The 21,774-nt window shown below is 34.4% G+C and overlaps 1 protein-coding gene across 1 annotated transcript in view; it reads right to left on the reverse strand.

The window, feature by feature from the left end:
• Positions 1-21,774, reverse strand: part of LOC131846633 (trithorax group protein osa) — a 102,412-nt gene that overhangs the window by 69,273 nt on the left and 11,365 nt on the right. Inside the window, exons 2-3 of the mRNA XM_059195986.1 lie at positions 13,712-13,876; positions 764-928 (exon numbers count right to left, since the gene is read on the reverse strand). Of these exons, the coding sequence (XP_059051969.1) occupies positions 764-928; positions 13,712-13,876 (330 nt within the window). The remainder of the gene's footprint in view (positions 1-763; positions 929-13,711; positions 13,877-21,774) is intronic.

Genomic DNA, 21,774 nt, shown 5'->3' on the forward strand with positions numbered 1-21,774 from the left:
CCGGAACAAAAAGACAGACAGACAAATATTGTAAAAAATATTATTTTGGTGTATGTACCGTATTTATATTCATATGCATGTAGTAAAAAACTGTTATTTCAATATTACAAACAGACACTCCATTTTTATTTATATGTAGAGATATAGATTAGATTAAATAACAGTTTAATGATGAAGATTCAGTGAATTTTGAATAATCAAAGTTTTCTTCAGTCTACTTTTATTAGAAAAATAAATATTTTTATAAAGGTGAATCCGGGTATATTCGGCATACGTGAAAAGGGCGGAAAACTCTTAAAAAGTTGGCGTTAAAAAGGAAAAGCGATGATTGATCTCTTTTAGTTTTGCAAGAAAAGGCCAGATTCAGGAGAATTCAGGAGAAATCATTGAACAAACTTGTGTCCCGTAGTGTTTCTGATAAATGGACTAAAAAGGTAGGATATTCGTATAATATTTATATTGGCCAGCGGCAGTATTTTGCAAGGACAACTAATGGAACGAGTTGTTTAAACCACTAATGTTCTAGGAAAACATTGCGGTTCCCTCTCGTTACATTTAAGTACTTATGAATATTTATTTCAACAATCTATACAAACATAGAGTGGTGTGTGGTATGTTGACTTAATGGAAATTATGAATGGAGATAATAAACGACGATAAGCCTAAATTAAAATTATTATTATTTCGTTTTGGGACTTTTAACCAACTTAGATGATATAACTTTATAATTCCTTTGTCGTATTAGTGTCTATGGAAACATTACCTGATGCTGCAGTGGTGGTTGCGACCCGTGCGGAGGCAAGTGTGGCGGATGCTGTGTATCTTGGTTAGGTGAGAGCGCACCAGGGGCGCTTTGCCCTCCTGGTCCAGGACTGGGTGCGCGAGGCGGTTGGGTAGGCGGCTGAGGAGATCCGCCCCTTTCGTATCCCTGTATCAATAATAAAAAAAAAAACAAGTTAATTTGTGAGATCAATGTATTGAATTATCGCAATCCTACAAACAGTGATGGTACATATATTTACATTTTATGTAAGTGATTTTCGTCCTACTATTACACTATTATAATAAATAATGTTGTTCCGTATTTAATGTCATTCTTAACAAGCAAATGCATTAGACGTGACGCACGTAATTATATTGTTATTTACGTTAAAATAATTCTAGACAAAACAATCCATTTTCTTTTTTTACATTGTTATTTAATTTCAATTTTACACACATTTGTTAATTTCATACCAGATCTGCATACCAGCGATTTTATTTGAAAACAATTGAGAATATACATACATAGCTACATTAAAAAACCGAGTCGAATAAGAGTGAAGTTTCACGTAAATATATTTCCAACGAAAAACGAGAATGAAATTGTTTGAAAGGTTGTAATTTTTATGTTTCAAACTGACTAGTCGATTAATCACTACCAACTAAACTCTGTGCCCTTGACCGTGACTCCAAAAACGCTAACACGGCTATTCTAATTTACTTATCTATTCATTCTACGACAGTTTAAGGATAATATAATGATTTCCTATTGGTAGGAAATTGGAGGTGTGCGGTTTCAGAGCTTTTTCCCGCGCACATATAGATTGTGGAATGAACTACCTGCCAGGTAAGGGTTTCCCTAGAGACTACAAGATAGGGTTATTGTCAAAAAGCGTATATTATGGTTTCTTAAGGGTCGGCAAGGACTGGCGTCCCATCTGATGGTAAACGGTTACCCTCGAACCGTTTATAATACTATAGACCGTATGCTTGTTGGCCACCATTAGCTAATTCCTAATGCCGTATCTTTTTTTTATACCACAAAAAAGATATGGCATTAGGAATTAGCTTTGAATTTGAATGACCGGTCTTAGCCAGACGAAAGCTAGAAGGAAAGAGAGGAAGAGGAAGACCAAGGCACAACTGCATCTAGCAAATGAAAGACAGAATTAGAGCCGTGTCATATCTTGATACAACACGACTCCAATACCCTTATCGAATATGTTGGAAGATCGTAGAAAGTGGCAAGAGCTCCTCCGACAAGAGCGTTGCTCTTAAATTTATGAATGAATGATATAAACTATATACTCAGTATGCCGTATGTCACACCAGAAAACTTTCAATATGGAGATTTCAAATATCATCAACTTTTTTACGTTTGACGAATTACAAAACAAGTTTCTTCGACGCTGAATATACGAATCAATATCTTTAAATCGACGAGTATAATTAAATATTTTTTTGTGATAAGTCTATCACAGATAAGTCATTATAAATATATTCAATAGACATAGTGGTTCTGGACATACCCCTTAATTTGTTGGGTATATTTGAATCCTCGTAAAGGCCAAGTTCATATCCGTCATTACTTTGATTTATTAAAAGTGTTTCCATCAATGGAAAATTTGGTAGTAATATACTTTACTTCAAGATATTTTGTGTCGGCAGATTTATAATAATAATAATCTCAGGACAATTCACACAGTGCCATCTAGACCTAAGTTACCTTATGTTATGGGTACTAGATAACTGATACAAATACATAGATTTTTTTCCGCAAATACATACATATTATACATAGAAAATACCCAGACCGATACAAACAATCATACTCATGAATACAAATGTTTGTGCCGTGCGAGAAATCGAACCCGCGACCATCGGACGTAAAACGGTATGCTAGACAGCCAGACCACCGAGGTCGTCGATAGATTTAACTCATGCATGACGTTCGACGTATCCGTCACGTACAGTAAAGAACTGTTGACTAGACCCTGACACTGGAACTCTTCAATTCTAAATAGATTATATATACTTGAATATAGATATTACACGGATAAGACATCATTCATTCATGTAACTAATTCAGTAATGCTTGTGAGTCCAGGTACTTTTAATTAATTTGATCTCTTGAGAATATTGTCAATTTAGACGATAGTCGAGGCTGCGTTGAAGTAGATACCCAATCACATATCCGTGTTAGGTTTGCTCTCAATCTACTGCTATTCATACCCGGGACACCCGGCGACATCACATAATATACACTGATTGTTATGGCTCCTAGACAGATCTCATCAAATGTAATGAATATTAGAGGAAATCTAACGAACCTCTGAATATGCTGTCATTAATTAACCATTCATTCTTATTTTTAATTATTGCAAGAATTATCCATTTCTATAGGCTCATATAACGCAAATAGGTTTTCATTAATTTACTTCAGTCATATCGTTAAATTTTATCGCCCATATTTTAAGACATTATTTTAGTATTGTTGTGAAAATGAGAAGATATGCCTGTAAAAAATATAAGATATGGGTATACGTAAATAGTATTATTGGCATTGACTGGTTATTGATAATTCTAACAATTTTATTCACGTCTTCATTAAACTATTTAAACAGAGTAGGTACGGATACCATGGAAATGAAGACTGATTAAGTACCTTTTATGTTGGTTGCATCGACATCGTGTGACATCGACACACTGCGGAACATATGTTTATTTCACACATCTGTGGACTTATATATCTAATTAAATTAATGTAATATCATTATTTAATCAATTTTGTACAGTTATAACGTAAACCTCACAAGAAATTTCTACCAATATAAAGATGGAATTAGAATAAAAGAACTCAGAATAAGAGTATAATGCAGTTACAAGTAGAACTCTCTTAAAATGAAACGTTACTGATCGCTTCGCTTCTTGGAGTCCTGCGCTTTTAGTGCAACCAATAATTTTTTTTTTTGCCTTTAAGTTTCAGTCACATGGACTAAAACGAAGTAGGTATTATGTTTATGAAGCAACACAAGTGTTACAACAAAGTTTTTCATTGAAAGAACACAGCCCTATAAAAGCTATTTGGTTGCGGTTTTCGCATGACTTGCATTCATCCAATTTTCAGGCAATCTTCTATTGTATTGTCTCAAAAATCTCACAGGCACACCAATTCAAAAAATATAGCCTACTGCTAATTTCGCTCAGTTTATGTTCATTGGCACTGATTACCAAAGTTACAGACACTGTTATTGATCGTATTACAATAATTTTACAATCCTACCATATTATTACGTCATAATTACATAATTTACCCGTTAACACGGCCCACATACACACAAAAGACGTATGAAACAATCGACCACGTGCAAGAGCAGGTTGGCGGCCACGGTCGACCTTGACCGTGCAACCATTATGCACACCCGTTTACTTGCAAACGAGTGCATCGTAACGCATCTACGCCTACAACACACACACATACATCATACATAATTACGTTTAGAATAATTTACGAAAAGCGTTCAATAACGGTTACAAATAAACGTTTCGTATGCTATGTTCAATTTTGTTTTGAAAGAGTCACGTCCTACGGTGTGTGTATACCATAGAATGCTGAAGACGTTACCTAGACTGAAGATGCACGTGTACTTATAATACGTGTATTCTTTCTGTATAAAAGTCCTCCCACGCTGCATAGAGCCTTACGATATTCTTAAGATAGCTGACCATAACTATGGCTAATTTACAATTTTATAGTAACTTAAAACATGCGTACATCACACATAATATGTAGGAAATAAACACTAACACCCTTAACGAATTACAGATTTAGGCAATTTCCTTTGAACAGATCGAACCCCAAAGGATAATTATGCAAAATCGGAGTTATCCACCTGTCTCTATGTGATAGCACTTGACAAGCGTCCGAACCAAGTTGAAGGGAAGGCTTTATTTAAGCCGATTAATGGTTATACTATGGCTTTGCTATTGGTAAGACGCGGTGTGTATTCAAACGGTAACCGGCCAGACACCGTATACAATCATTGCATCAAACGTACAACAATGCTTTCACTCAACAGCCAGTTTTCGCATCACGTTTCAAGGCTACAGATAAAGCAGGTCTGATTTGCCAATTCAGGTCAAGAGTAATTCTCGTTTTCCCTTGTCTATAAACTACATGGAATGCAAACAAACTAAATGAGCTTATCTCAACTTATTTGATTTTTTATTTTAATATACCATTGAAAATATTAATACAATAAAAACATTATTTCAACAATATATGTTTTTTATTTTTATATATATATATATATATTCATAATGTTAATAATAGCAATATCATTTCATATTAACCGGAGATATAGAAAGGGAATATAGCGACCTAATCGAAATTAAAACGAGTGATGTGTTAATCGGCTTTGAGTGGCTATAGTATTTATAAATAGGGTTCTGAAAGGAACACCTTCACGACCCGATACGGGCGACGTAATTGGATATGCAGCGGCTCATTTAGCGGCAAAGCCGAAACCTATTCAATACCTGACGCTACTCACCGCTATTGTCATCACCATTAGCGCCGGAGGAACGAACGCAGATGTGAGACATGATGCTATTATTCGAATAAGGATTGAAAAAGGAAAGCAGTTACATCGAAAAGCAGCCGAATATGCAATTTGAACTTTGCACATTTCCCCTCGCTTACTTTAGCCATGAAAGGAAATGGCAAAGTTTAAAAGTAAACATTTTCGACAAGGAATATTATTTTAACAATTCGTGTCACCCAAGTAACTTTCGAAGCCTGCAGGGGTGGTGGGTGGTAGGTCGTGTACTCTGAAAACAAAACGCAAAGAATTCTGAGAACTTTCGCTGAATAATAATTTAGCGATAAAAGTTTGTCGCGAACAGAGTATAGACGGAAATCGAGACTAATGCCAGGCAGCGGAGTTCGGCTGAGTTTCAGTCGAACATCCGCACCAGTCGCCAACCAATCCATCAAAGGAGGGGTGACTGAATCGGGTGTGGGTACCCCCCGTAAGCCCCGTACCCACATAAATATTGTGGGTAGGTGAGTACAAACCCTTTGACCGAGTTCTGTTTACTTTCGTTTTCGCTCAGCTGACGGGGCCGCCACCCCACCCGTATGCCTCCACTATTATTATGATAATTAGAGAGCTATCAACGTAATACTAAGCATGCACTGTCTAATTGTGGGGACGCAGTTAAATCACTATGACGGCTTCGAATGTGTACAGTGGAAATATTGTAAGTTTACATCGTATGTCCCAATATACGCCAAGTTACATTGTTGACATTTGGTTTAATTTTGATCTTTCGTCGACTAAGATAGTTGCAGTTTAAAGGTAGTTGTGAGCCGTATTTTTTTCTAATATCACCTTCTTGAGGGTTGTACGGGGTCGTTTTAGGGAGCATTCAAGGTTGCAACGGGTGCGGTACGGTCGCGGTAGACAGGGCGTAGACGTGCATTATTAGGTGGGTGCCGGAACACCCGTGGGAGCCGAGTGAGGCGGGGGGGGGGGGGGGGTTTGGGGCGCGTACGTCATCACCTGAGGCGCGTCCTTGAAACCGTTGTCGCATTCATTGCACCCGGATGCGGGCCGTATCTCCAAGCCCGCAATAGTGCAGTCAGGATGCCACCCAGCAACGTATAAGGACTATACTCACGATACATCCGTTGACTTTAATCGCAAGCCCTCAATTTGTATACAACACCGTAACATGGTTTGGTTGCAGAACAATGCCCCACTATTTAATATTTTCTTGGTTATAAAATGTACTGTACTAGCCTATAATATTTATTGTAAAATTATACCAAACCCCGGTTAACCATTTATATGGATATCAATATATTCATTTTCAAAGATACAATATGAGTCCCGCTTTGCACGGAACCATCTAGGATGTATGAAAACCTACAAGGAAAGAAATCGGTGATCGGTTAATATGACTATCGTATGTCTCTTTTTTTATAAATTTTAACGACTGGATAGAATATATTTTATTTCCTTCCTCTTGAATTACCTCTATCTATGGTTAAAAACTGCCTTAAAATCCGTTACGTAGTTTACATGACCTAAGAAGCGAAAAGACATCGGTAGAGATTAATTTTATATCTGTAAAGATTAAAAGGGACTGTAACGAACCTAACGATAGTTTAAAAAGTTCGACTAATTAAAAGTCTACACTGTCCTGATACAGTACAGTGTCCAGTGACTAATTCGTTTCAGGCGCACTGCCGTCTTCACCGTTGCCATTTGAGAGATGCGATATAATTATAATAATCATCATCATCATCATCGCAGCCCGGAAGACGTCCACTGCTGGACATAGGCCTCCCCCAAAGATCTCCACGACCATGCCTATACACAAACAGCACAACGGACATCGCATTATATGACGCCCATGACTTATGCGTTGCATGACGAATGCCTCCATTCTGAAGGACTAAGATGTCATGCCTCTTATATAATTTCATTGCCTAATCTCACCATATAACCGATACAGATTAGCATTTTATATAGGTGAGACTGAGTATTCACGCAGAAGACTTTTAACAATGTCAAATTAATCAATTTTCAACAAAATCAAGTTAAATACAAAATCCCATTGAAATACATAATTACCATATAACGTAGCAAACAAACCGACATACGGGTCATTACATAAGGGTCATTAGTGAGGCGAGTGTCAGTGTTACTGAGATCTTGTGTGAGACTGATCCGATGTGATCAATTCACCACAATAGGCTAACTGACTCCATCCTCATCCTGGTACGATGAGGATGGAGTCAGTGAGCCTATTCTAGCCCTTCATTGATTCCCTGCCTACGTGTATACCATAGCTCATCTGAGTGCTTCTTCCCTTTGAATATTAATAGTTTATTTTTATACATTTAAAAAATTAAGTACGTTAAATCTTTATAGAGCTAGATCTAAGCCTTAATTGTGTTAACACAACGTTGAAAACATTTAGAAAAGCTTTTATAACATGAAACCACGTTTGGCCGTGGTTTCAAAACGGCCTTGTTCATCGTCCAATCGTTTCTTAACAGCGATTTCTACACGAGTTCGCTTCAAGAGCCGTGCTTCAAAACGTACCTCCGACTCGGTTGCACAACGAGCTTACGTCAGCGAGCGCACGAAGCGGCTTACGTCATTCGAGCGTATCTCGTGCCTTCAAGCTAAGTTAGAGCCTATGAGCGAAGCGTTTAGAACCCAGTTGGCTCGTACCTCTCTTAAGTATGATAGAACGTTTATGTTCACGTGAGTGGATGGATGAGGCTCCGACGCGCCGCCGCCGCCGGCTCAACGATTCTGAGAAACATTCGAAGCGCTCTCTAGTTTCGGACTTATATATGAATCGTATAACGCGATGGCGACTGAACTTGTTTCTAAGAAGACTACGTTCCAAGAACTGTTTCAAATAATTTACGTCCATAACTTTCAGTTACAGGTACCAAGTTAACTTGATCCAGGAAAATTACGAACTTACCTTACCCATTATATAACATACGAACGGAAAAGTTTATAAGTTACGTAGCCGGCCACACGCGTGTACATAAGTCGTTCTCAAAATGATTCATATATTTATATATAGCTAGATATAAGTTCATTGAGTAATGGTTACTTAGTCGATACGTTTTCAATCAATACTTACAATAATAAAATACTATGTAATTTGCGCAAAGTGTAAATAATAAAAAACATTTTTTTCAGTCGAACTACTGTTTATATATATGTCTGCTCTATATCTACTTATATCGATAACAATTGTTCTGTTTGTTTTCCAAATAAGAATACAAAATAAAAGACGTGTCTGTTAAAATGTTTGCAGTTGACATAATGTAAAAATAATTTGAATGTTTGATATTATTCATTTTGAATTTCATCTCCATGCATTTTGGAGGAATTCCTGTGAGGACATGTACAGAACGTATTTCGAAAAATTATTACGAATACAGATCCTTAACTATAACAAGGAGCAGTTTAGTTCCAGACATTTTTCGTAAAAACCCCAATCAAAAACAAAATCACATATACACATTATTTAAAAGAAATTAAAGAATACAATTGAAAACTGCTGTACTGTAGTTATATTACAATATATTTAAAATTGTATATAATATTAATATCAAGGGCAGAAATATTACGGTTGTCCCTCAATTTTCCTTAAATCAATATTAATCTGAACCCGTATTACGTTATATTTAGTTTTCTTCTATTCATAGACATTTTTCATTTTACTTTAATTAAGTGGGATTGTTTTCCGACCTTCAGCATAAATTAAGTTTCAAATTAATTTATAACAATAAGGTTTATAACTTGACGTAAGTTTAGCATACAAAATTCGAAACCAGCTGAATTTACGATATTACCGTTAAGTGATCGCTGTAATGTTTTATTAAATTATTACGAAAAATTTATAGCAAATCATGCCGGTTTCAGCAAAAACCTTTTAATAATGTCCGCCTTCTTTATTGGTATACACTTCTTATTGAGAACATAGTAATTATTTGGAAGGACGCACAAATTGTTTCCAATGACCAGACTATATCCTCGACAAGCCTTTACCTTTCTCCATAACAAACTAAGTAGGTACTGTCTGTATATCAAAATATCATGAGAATTTTTTTAACGGATATGGTGCCAAAAGGCACCAAGCTTAGTCACTTTCACATTTATAACGTTAGTTAACATTCTGTATTGGCAGTAAAAAAATATATCTTACAGCAGCTATAATGAAGACGTCGCTCGTTGCAGACTTTCTCAGATTTAACCATTTTTAGATCAACATTTTTCTGTAAATTTATTGGGGAGGCAGGGTAACACGTAGAGCGCATTTCTTTGCCGTCGGGCAATGCGGGGTGGCGGGTGGCAATGTCGGCGACAGAAAGGAAAATACTAACCTGGCATCTCCCAATTTATTTCCAACTGGCTATTTCCCGTGGCTTCAAATCGCCGAACCTGTCAGCTCCCATTCCCATGAGAACCTTGACGAAATTTTTTAAACTGCTTGATATATTTCTGGCTTTATTTGTTATAGCAATCAATCAATAATACTGCCTTAGACTAAGGATAGTTTTTGATGAGAGCCTCGATTAATTTAGTCCTTTTTTTTTGGTAAGTTTCGGTTTTGTTCCAGTTTAATCTGTATTCATTAAATTTATGTTTCTTTATATTCAACTAATAAAATATACATAAAATATAAATAGTATAAAATATACACTGTACTTTTTGGGAATTAACACGCACACTTCGTTGCTTGTTAATTCCCAAAAAATAAACAAGCGAAAGCATTCACTCCAGTACTTGTCAGTTATAGTAAACATCTCCGCTACCCCTTAGGAGCATTAAAGTATGAGTGGCGAAAAATGTCAACAAACTGTAATATGAAACGAAACTACAAACGTAATTTGTTCTATTATGGTATTATAAAATTATTTAAATAATTATAATGACAAGAAATATTCTTTGATGTGATATAACAGGAATCATAATCATTTACTTCTTTTTTTTTAATAATATAACGTGTTATATTATCATGTTCATGAGTTACTATTGTAGTTTATGCTGCTTCTGTATTTCTTTTTTATTCAATACAGTGTTAATTATGAAGTGAAACTGATAAAATACTCCAATATTTACCAGAAGCAAAGAAGTAGTATTTGAAATTTATAAGTTTTTTACACAAGATCTTGTTGACACGGCGTATAAATTCAGCTTTACAGCTACATACAAAAAACATCTAGTCAACAATGCCAATAAGCAAAGTTGTAAATGGCTTGCCAAAGTGACTAGCATAAGCAGTCTTAAAATTAACAAACAATATTCCATCAATATCGTTCAAACCTGTACAAATATAAACAACACACAATCTAAGACGATAATCCTAGATATGGTGAAGGATGACATTGTCGACATAACTTAATAGTTGAGGAAGCTTAAAAGTCGGTTCACTACGGTATATTTTATAGGAATACTTAGTCTGAAGATAAAAGAAGTTCTGTGAAACAACACAGGCAGAAAGCATATTTTATTTGACTAACTTCTTGTAGCTAAAAGATTCTCTGATATAAACAAATTCTTGTAAATACACAAATTGTCGCCAGATGTCATTCGGTTTGAACAATATATATAATATATTATATTCTATATGCGTTTAGAATAATAGTTTGAGAGATAATACTCTACCTTACATACTAACAAAAAAATACGCACACTCTCCTTAAAATATTGGTGCAAACTTCAAAAATTTTCGAGCAAAATGAAATTCGTATAAACAAATAAACTGTTTACTAGAGACGCGACGAATCATCTGATGACGACATCCAATATCTAATAAATCTCATCTCATTACGATCGATCTCAGTTCATTCATACTACTAAAATTATTTCATTGTCATACAAATTCATTACGATCATTGATATTGAATATATATTGGTCAAATGTACTGGATATCTAGATGGCACTGTACAAATTGTCCTAGATTATTATTGCGCTATATACTTTTTAGTATTCTCCCTTTGATGGAGTGAGAGACTTATTCATATTCATGTATAATTTTGCGTGAACTGGCATATTAACAATAGAGTTAATATGCCACTTACTTCATGCAAAATTAATCAATTTATGAATCAGGCAATGACCGTTATAATCGTAACGTAGTAATATGGCATTGCTGTGATGACAGTAGGTATAGCGTAATTATTTTTTCATGGTTTTCTTATATTAGTTTTAATGATGTAGTCTTTATAAAAACGCAACTGCGTGGGATCCTCAGTCTCACCTAATTTTAAAACCAAAGATCTTACATTGTAATGAAATAAAATCGAAAATCATTTATTCATCTAAGACATTTTAGCCGCTTATGAACGTCAAATTTTTTATTTTAATATTTTTTTGCTAATGTCTAGTTTAGTATACAGATTCAAGTAAAAGAACTGGCAAAAAATTCAACTGAATTTCTTTTTTTTAAAGGCAACTTATTTACACTGTGTACTTATGTAGGTGCCTATATCTGACATTAAATGAAAAACCTATGAACTATTGGTATGCACGTTTGTCATTTGTAAAGCTGTTTTTCGGCTGAAATGTGAAATAAGATAGTGAAAACAAGTATAAGAGACAACATATTATTATTATTCAGAAATAGCAATGTACGAGCAATAATAGGAGGGACCCAAAATAACATGGTGAACCCATTGGTCCATATTAATCTTAACATAGAGGTGGTTTATCGTGATGAAATTGGTCCAGTTCATTATTAGCTTCAGCCTTACGCCATTTACACCAACTGTCTTCGCCTTCTGGACAAAATTGATGCTGAGGGTTTTCATCAGTAGGACAGTTCATGAGTTCATGCATATATAGGTAACTCTCACTACTTACCATCAGGTAAGCCGACAGCTTGTTTGCCATTCTATTTATATATACAATAAAATTTTAATGGTTAAATGGCTTTATCATCGTCTTGGTGCCCCGTCAGGCAGCACTAACACCAGGGGGCATCATCATTAATCATCATCGATTAAAAACATTGAATAAAAGAGGATGGTGAAGAGATGTTGGATAATATTATGTATACAGAAACTTTCGACACTGTTGACGTAATAATATCTTCACTATTATGACATAAGTTGCGATATAATTATTATTTAGTTAATTCTCCTCTCGAACATGGATGAATGAATACCTACATGTATACTATAAAAAAATTACTACTTTAATTCTATAATGAACACTTTGCAGACTTTCTCTATTTATTTTTGTTAAAATTAATATAAATAACGATAACATAGGTCACACACAATAAACTGACCTTCAAACATTCAAAACTGGATTGCGTTAGTAGATAATAATAATTTTAAATAACAATAAACTGTTTCATATATTAGGTTACGTAATACATACCTACCTATACATGTTCAGTGTTACCGTACAGTGTGTAATATTGATATTACTAATTTACTGAGGTCAATGACCGGAGAACGTAATATCTGTAGTATCAATCAGTATTAATCCGTAGCAACTATAGTTTGTAATATGTATACGGCTATAGGTGAATTAATTTGTTCCATTGTTTATCTAATGACGTAGCATATACATGTGGTTGTGTGTACATAATGTTATGTTTTATTATTGCCTTCTATATTTTAAAACGAGCAAATATAGTAGTTAATAATACCTACAGAATAAGTTATTTTCAGTGTTCACTTCAATTATCGTATTCAGACACGCCGAAGTATTCCATCAATCAGACTATCATGATGTGATAACTATTTTGGACTTTTACATTATGATAAATTATTTCGTCATTCTGACACGATACAAGTATCTTTATATCAGTAATAAAAAAAAACATTGTTTTGCTTTCAATTACATACTTTAAATATATACCTATAAAGATTTTGTACCTTACCACCCTAAAAAAATGTGAATTTGTGATATTTTTAATACGTCACAAAATATGTATTTCATTTCCAATTAATGCATTGAAGATATACATGGTGGCTACATATATATTTTAACGCCGAATTCTTTTCAGGACGAGCAGAGAAATCTGGGTAAGCGCGCTACATCCTAGGTCTTGCCATCACTTACCATCAGATGAGGTAAGACCAAGCGAAATCCCATTATTAATAAAAATAAAAAAAAAGTCTCTATCTTTAATAAAAAATAACTCTTTTTATACATACACATAAGAGTCTCCCTCTTCACTCCTTGATTAGACATGATCTAACTTATAAGCAACCTCTTTGCTAATTTATTTGCAACAAACGTTCTAACTAGAAACTTGTAACTTTTGTGTACATAAGAAAAAATACTGACTACCAATCTAAAGATCGACAAAGTTTTCACAAAAAACATCGAATTAACAACCTTCTCTTTACAATTTATTGAAAAATACAAAAAAGTAATGTAATTCACATACCTGATGTGGCGAGAAGGGAGGGCGCGAGTTGGGCGCGCCCGGAGGTCCCGGTGGTGGAGGATACCTTTGAGGGTAGGACCCGGGGGGTCCGTATGCCCCTGGAGGCTGTTGGGGTCCGCCTGGAGCTCCAGCTCCGTAAGGGGGGCCGCCATATCCCCGTGGGGGCTGCAACAATTCATTACGTTTTTAATTATTGTAATTATTACAATAATTTTTAAAATTGTATTTAATATATTTATAATTTTATTATATTAAAGATTTTTTATACAGTAGTCTTCAAATAGTTTATTCGTATAAAAACTACCTTTAAAGAACAATATCCTAAAATATGACTATGATATTAAGTCTTTGTTATCCAATATTAACTACATATGAGAATAACATGTAGTTTAACATTTTATATTAATAAAAGATAAATAAAGTTAAAAATGTTATAATTGAAAGTATAGTAGAGTTGAAACCCACGTAATTCCGAACCCGGTTGAAAATATATTATTAACGATAAAATAAATCACGGTACTGACGCAAATATCAATGATGATTGAAAATGATTAGATATATAAATTGAAAATTGCAGAATACTCGTCGAGACATAAGGTTGGTCAAACCTAATCAACCAAAATATTTTGATTAGCAACGATTGCGTTACATACGTTTTAAACAGTCCCATTTCATTACCATGAATATAATTTATAACTAAAAAGTCATATGCCTATAACACATATCATATATAAATGATCTAACATTTATTTACAGCAAAACATTGTTTCTCATCAGTCTGGACTACCAGTTTTACAGCATAGTTCAAAAGAAAACAAAAACAATAACAAACAAACAGAATAAGACTCTCTACCTCGCGATTTGCAATTCGACTGGGAAAGCGAGACCAGATAGAAATTGAATGACTACATTAAAATACAGTATAGTACAAACAGTTGTAATCCGTAAGTACAATTTTATTTATTTCTGCCAATTTCATTCTGTTTAAAATAAACAATCTGAACAGTCTTAAACAATGACGACAAATATAAATGACAACAATATAGACACAAACACTTACATTACTTTTCGACTAGTCACAAATGTAATAAAGATAGATTCAATTTTACTGCCCGAATTAGTCGACATCTTGTCTTTAATTATTATTGTCGTGTTAAGAATTAGACTAAAGTAATTTAAAGCTTGCGATATTCGAACTACTGTTCGTATCTATATCGTATATTCTGTTTATGTCTCTTCTTATTCGATATATTATACTATACACAATACAATATAATAAATACTTGGTATACACACTGATAGTGGTAATAATAGGGGTAGGATTTGTAGTAGTGGCGCTTACGCGTTCTCAAATGAATACTTTTAATTTGCATTAGTTTAATATATAGTTAATTAAGTATACGGCAATCATATAAACAAGATTTATAAACTACAAACAAACGATGTACTTTACACGCCGATACATTATAATAACAGAAACCCTCATATATAAATAGCTTTATTTTGCTCATAAATTTGAAACAATGCTACTGTAATATCAATTTTCAGCCAGATAACGTGTCTAAATAATTGACGTCCGAAATAATTCGCTGTGCCAACAAAGTCGCCCGCTTCAGTTTTCAGTTCTCATTTTGTTATACGATGGAAATTCAATTATTCGTACGAACCCCACTACGACAGGCTGAGGGAACGACGAGAGTTATACGCTTTGATCAAATACTTCGTTTCACCTAAACAGCGATTGGGAACCTTTCGAATGTAGTTCGAGTAGATATGGGACCTGTGTTCGACAATTAGAGTTACATTTTTACGAACATTGGGGTGTTTTATGGCGGATTCAATGATTTATGGGGGCGGTGTTGCGGGGTGCGGTATGCGAGGGGAGAGCTGTGAGGGTTGCGCAGGGTGCGGGCGGGTCGAGGGGCGGCGGGCTGCCATTGGCCGACTCGGCATCGATCGCGCGACGAGTTCAAAGCGGCCCGCCCGCGCCAGCCAGCCTCCACCTACGTTAATAAGTAATCATCCGACCCCGCGATACCTCAGCGAGTTTTCCGGACAGAGCTGGAGCCGCCGAGACGGGCCTCGTATCTCCAGTCGGCTGGAACAAAGAGCCACCGCATAGGGCGACATCCGTATTGATTTATGCAGTAATTGACCCGCGGGTAGGTGCGCAGCCCGCGCACCTCCGCCCGATACGCACATATTTGCTTCTGCACGCACTGATATCTATAATAACCACATATTGCATATTTCTTAAAAAAGGACAATACAACCAATCATTGGGAAAAAAAAATATAAAAACAATCGCTAAGAAACTGCATCACTAACACACTACACTTCCCACGAAGTTAATTTCAAAGCTTAAAAAGTTCAATAAAGATTTGACGGGACGGGATTATGAGGATACATACACTTTGTTAGAGCCAAGTAACTGGGATATCGACCCCAGTTGCTGAGTCAAAACAAACAAAACCGATCCATAATCATATGAGATGGAAGAACGAAAATCGAAAGAATCTTTCATAAACGTTACAACGTATCGAAGCATACATGTTTCTATTGATGACTGATTTTGAATTTCGTATAGGCATGAAATAAACTTGTGCTTTAAGAAAAATATAAGATATTACTTATACTGCAGTACAGCGCACAAACTAACATTAATATGTTTATGGCGCTTGTTTTAGTTTGTCAAATGGTAGTAATGTATTTATAGAATAGATGGACTTGAGTTTTGTAGTAGGTTATATGTAGTATTGTAGGGTTAGGTTATAGGTTATAGTAGTTATTTATTTTTAATATTTCGTATTTTAAATACTTAATTATTTTCTAAGACATTTTACAAATTTATAAGATATCAAAATTTATAATGACAACATAGTAAACTGTGCTAAAATCTATAAATTTTGCCACTACTAGTAATATGCGGTTAAAAAATCTTTGCGAAAAATCTGAAGATAAAATTTCGAATCAGATTGCTAGACTGCATTCGTGTTATATATATAGTAAGTAACGAAGAGTTAGTTCATATTAGGTTAGGATGTATAGTGTGACAAGAATGTATAAGATAAAAATGATTACATTAGAGTAAGAATGGAAGTGGCGCCGGTGTCGGGAGAGGTTGAAGAGAAATCGTCTGTCGTGCTATGAGCATGTAATGAGTAGAAATGAAGATAATATTTTAAGGAAGGTTTTACATATGAATGTGGATGATTATAAGGGAATGGAAGACCGAAAAAGAGATGCATACACTATGTAAAAGATGATGTGGTAAGAAAGGGATTAAATAACAAGATGACTGCGAACAGGGAAGAATGAAAGATGAGGAAGAAGCAGATGATGTAGAGTTAGTTCAAATATGTTGTAAAAAAAGTTAGTTTTTTTAACCTTTCATTTGATTATATACAATAACCAAATAAAAGGAAACGGTTATATAATGGGGAAAGTGGAAGTATATATAATAATATATATATAGTAATGAATAATCTATTTTATATATCTATAGATATAGACTTGATCCATACTATCGTTCTATCCAGATGGATAGAACGATAGTATGGATCAAGTTATAAGCAAATACTTTTATTGCTCTGACCACACCTGTATTAATTACAATAGAGAAAGGAACAGCTATTCTAGAGATTGATAAAAAAATAGATATCATATCAATATAATAAGCTCAAATTATTGTCATCATGGTTAAAAATTATTAGTCATGGTTCACTTTATAATCAAGAAACAGACTCAGATTTCGACATTTACAGATGAACAAGGTTTTAACTCAAAAGCAATATTACTATTGGACCAGACCAGACCATTATTATATTGGACTAGATTCCAATCTCAATGTAGTTGATGATACATAAGGATATAACCTAGTTATAGCAATATGAAATAATTATCTTTTTAGGGTTAATTAAAACACTACAGCAATCTTAGTCGTTATTTTACGTTAAAATTGTATAATGTCTTTTGTTCATATTTCAGACTTGGGGCATTTAAATTCCCAGTGGTGGATAAATAATGAATGGATTAATATTCAATATTAACTAGGACATTGTTAAATTATACGACGCTGTAGATTACACACCCTAATAAATTGGTAAAAAATCAAATGCTTCTAATATCAGAAATTTTGTAGTGGAACATAGGAAAAGATAATAAATTAATTACTATGCAAGCAAGCACAGATATTATAAATCTTTATGGGTGTGTCTGATCTAAAACTCTACATAATATCTAGTAGGCAAAATCTTTTTCATTTTTATTGAGGATTAAGGATAAGGACCATATTTAAATTTAATGTGTAGCTAGCTACAAGACCTAGTTAGCATCTTACTGTAGCATAATGAGTGAATTGCAATAACACAAAACGCGACAGTGCAAGTGCACACCCGTTAGGAATGTGACCGGATTCCGATACGCCGCCGCCAGCTCACCTCGCCGCAGTGGCGCGCTCACCCACTTACATTACTATTATGTCATTACCAATGGCCTAAACATTAACCCTTTAATAAATTCATATTTCACGCAACTACAGACGAACTACAATACAACTAATGATTATTATCATGTTTTAAAACAGGGTGTACCTCAAGGGAGTCTTTTAGGAGCTCTCCTTTTTACAGCACAAACGATAAATGAGTAAACTTTAATATAATAATCTAAGTGCGCTGACAATATGCGAGCTTGAGATTGCGATAGTTGATGTGTTTAGTGCTGTCGACATAGTCCTTTATAAATATTTTATTGTTAATGTATATTTTCATTTCTAAAACAAGTAAATTTTCAAAATTGAATTATCAACTGTTGAAAACTTTACATCTCTTATTAACCTTGTGTACCTACTGATTCACTTTGGTTATGATTAATTAACAAATTTAACTAGTTATTTATAAAATTAATTTTAATTAACAATCTAGGCGTTCCGTTCATTTGGAAGGGTTGTGCTCTTCTAGATTATATATGTAATAATAGATAGTATCAGTTTAATAATAATTAATTAAAAATAACTTATTTAGAGAGAATTATTAGTAATACCGTTGCATGTTCAAGTTGTCAACGTCCGCGATATAACTACGTTATATAATAATCAACCCGCCGTTGTCTGTTTCTCATAGAACAAGATATCCTAATTTGTCTATATGTTCAAAATAGAGCTTGCGCGATGCGAGTAGCGCTAATTTAATTTAATAAAACTTTACATACGTTTGCAACATTATTACATTAGAACCAAAATTAATTTATAGTAAACGTGGTTAAGTTAAATATTTTTTTTTATTATTATTAAAACAAAAAAAAAAACACATTTACTATAAATGTGGTTTTTCTCTTAATAAGAATTATTATTATTATTATGCAACGCCTGTGATGGCACTCATAAGTTACCGTTCCGGGGGAGTAAATAGTCATGCTCTTATCCTGTAATTTTACTTCCTTCAATCAAAGCAAGCTACTTAACGACTGAAATAGGTAGATAGGGTTACTCATGCAGACGACTTTTTAAGAAAACTACCTCGACTGCGCCCTTATCCCAGTAAAACGATTATGAATTATAATAAGTATGCGTGTGTATCATATATTCTGTTATAATTTCCTATTAAGATGTTTAAAAATGCTTGAAATGTCAATAATATTAGCGATGGAAAGTATTAAATTGTTTACTCACTGATATGCCAGTGCAAGAGGTGTGTTATGACTGTTGCTATTATAAAGATGACTTAAAATTATCTTAGTTTGAATCATTCAACATGACTGATATTTTAGATTTTGTACAATTGCAATAATATAAAATAACATCGTATAAATAAAACAAGCAGGTCGTTATTTTTATTTTAGTTACGTTAGTTATTTTAGTGCTCTTCTGCGTCATACTATAAATCCTCACAGAAAATAGTGAAACAATATTAAATTCACAACAAAAACATAACCACCGTTTAACAAATGTTAATGACCTATCTACGACTGCCCTGAGATGTGTAACATCGGCAACGTTCAAACTGTGGCATTCGCGTCGGGGTGCCGACGGATACGAACAAACATTACATAACTTTGATTGTGTTTGTAAAAAGTTGGGGATTCCCTCCACTACAGGCGCATCATACACCGACGCAACGACGGATGTGTGAGTGTAACCTTGCCTTTCTTTACATATTAAACGCCGTCGGCTATCCCTTTGCGTATCAACAAAAAAACGTCCAACCATAACTATATTGTTGAGAGAAAAAGAAAATGAATGGGGTTGACTGTTATTACTATTATTACTTATTTTATGCAGCTCCTGCGAGAAGCGATAAAAGGCCCGCTGACCGGTTTACTTTTTATACGTGCTCGAGTATTAACAATGGGACGTAAACTGTATTCATCGAATCATCTGTTTCGACTACCGACCGACGACACGTGCCCCCAACTGTACTTTTACAGGCGAACTGTCGTTTGTTCCAGTACCTCAGCTATTTATTCACTCCTCGCTTTGAGTAATAAAATTTTATTTACACGAAATAATAGCTTCATTATGAAGTCATTCCACGCTGTGTGGCACGAGTTAATAGAGAAACATTATAGAGAATAATCAATTTGTATGAAAATGTCATAACCGACTTTTTATTTTTACAGAATTACGAGTTCACAGCCCTCACAGTGCTAAGGCCCTGTCTTTAAAAAACATGTAAATCCTTTCACAATTGGCGAAGATATCGGTGTAATCGTAGTACAAACATATTTCAAATTGTGTATTAGATTTGTCTCATCTACATTTTAGGTTGAAGTGACAAATAGTCAGAACTGTACAAAAAAAAACAGTTAATTTCCCGAAATTATCGCCTTATCAGTAGAAGTTGGTTTTACCCAGTTCAAGCAATCGCATTACACACTTAAAATACACCAAAAATGAATACTTCCTTCACGAAGTCGAGTGTAGTGTAAATGTACTTACATTACTATAATATTAAACAAATCAAAGTTAATTTTCTGGTAAAGTAAATTTCTTATTTCTTAGCACCTTAACGGCTCCTAGAGTATTCATGAGACACATAGTACATGAGATAGAGAACAAGATGCTACTTTTTGTCTTAATTAATCATGAAGCCAGCTAATGCGAAAGAATTCAGGGAGAGAAACTAGTAATAATATATTAGTATGATTTAAAGAGTTTGCGAAACAATTTCGTAGAATATGCTATAATAATGATATAAAATAAAAGTAATGATGAATAAATGAGGTGATTTCGTTGAATATTTATACTCATTTGTTGTCTTTTTAAAAATCCCATCTAGTTTTAATCGTTGAAGAAGCATACATTAAAGTATACCGATATGTTATAATTACTACATCAAACCGCAATTCATCAGCAGTTTCGAAAGACGCGGGCGTTTGAGTTTCGGACTGGCGTCAGCTACTAGCGGAAGGTAAACAAATGTCTATGTATTTAATTATAAGGCTCTATAAATAGAAAGAGCATTACGTCGTGTTATGCGGTCGGTTACGGCGAGCTATTTTGGTCTACGCCGTCACGAGCCACCGTGAATGTCAAGCTCGCAGCGACAAGGTGCTATGGCAATTGATCAACAGGTGGTTTGCAGTTTTGCACTGACATCTTACAAGAAGAATAAAGGTTTTAATGGCTTATGGTAACGATCCGTGGGTATCAGTCTCATCTGTTATAAATTTATTACAATAATAAAAATCAACATGTCAAAGTAGTTTGTTAAAAGTAGACTATGAAGCAAATAGTCACATTATCCAACCAGTTAGCGGGTACTCGATAATCAAATGTGAGATACATTTGATTATCGAGTGTACCGATTTGAAAAATAAATCCATCTCACTGTGCGATTTTCCTAGTGAATAAGAGCTACGACTACATCGTAGACAATTTTGAATAGAAAATTAATCCCTCACCATGCCATGTTGTATTAAAAATGTATCAAGCGAAACATAGTAATGTCAAACTTTGCACCTACAACATCATATCCATTGACAATGTTTCTAACTACACCATCTGGGTTAACAGCTGACGGCATATTATTATTATTAAGTCGTTAGTACATGTAAAATACAGAAAG

Source organism: Achroia grisella, unplaced genomic scaffold (assembly GCF_030625045.1).
Source record: "Achroia grisella isolate CSIRO2021 unplaced genomic scaffold, CSIRO_AGI_Agris_v1 utg511, whole genome shotgun sequence".
NCBI lineage: Eukaryota > Metazoa > Arthropoda > Insecta > Lepidoptera > Pyralidae > Achroia > Achroia grisella.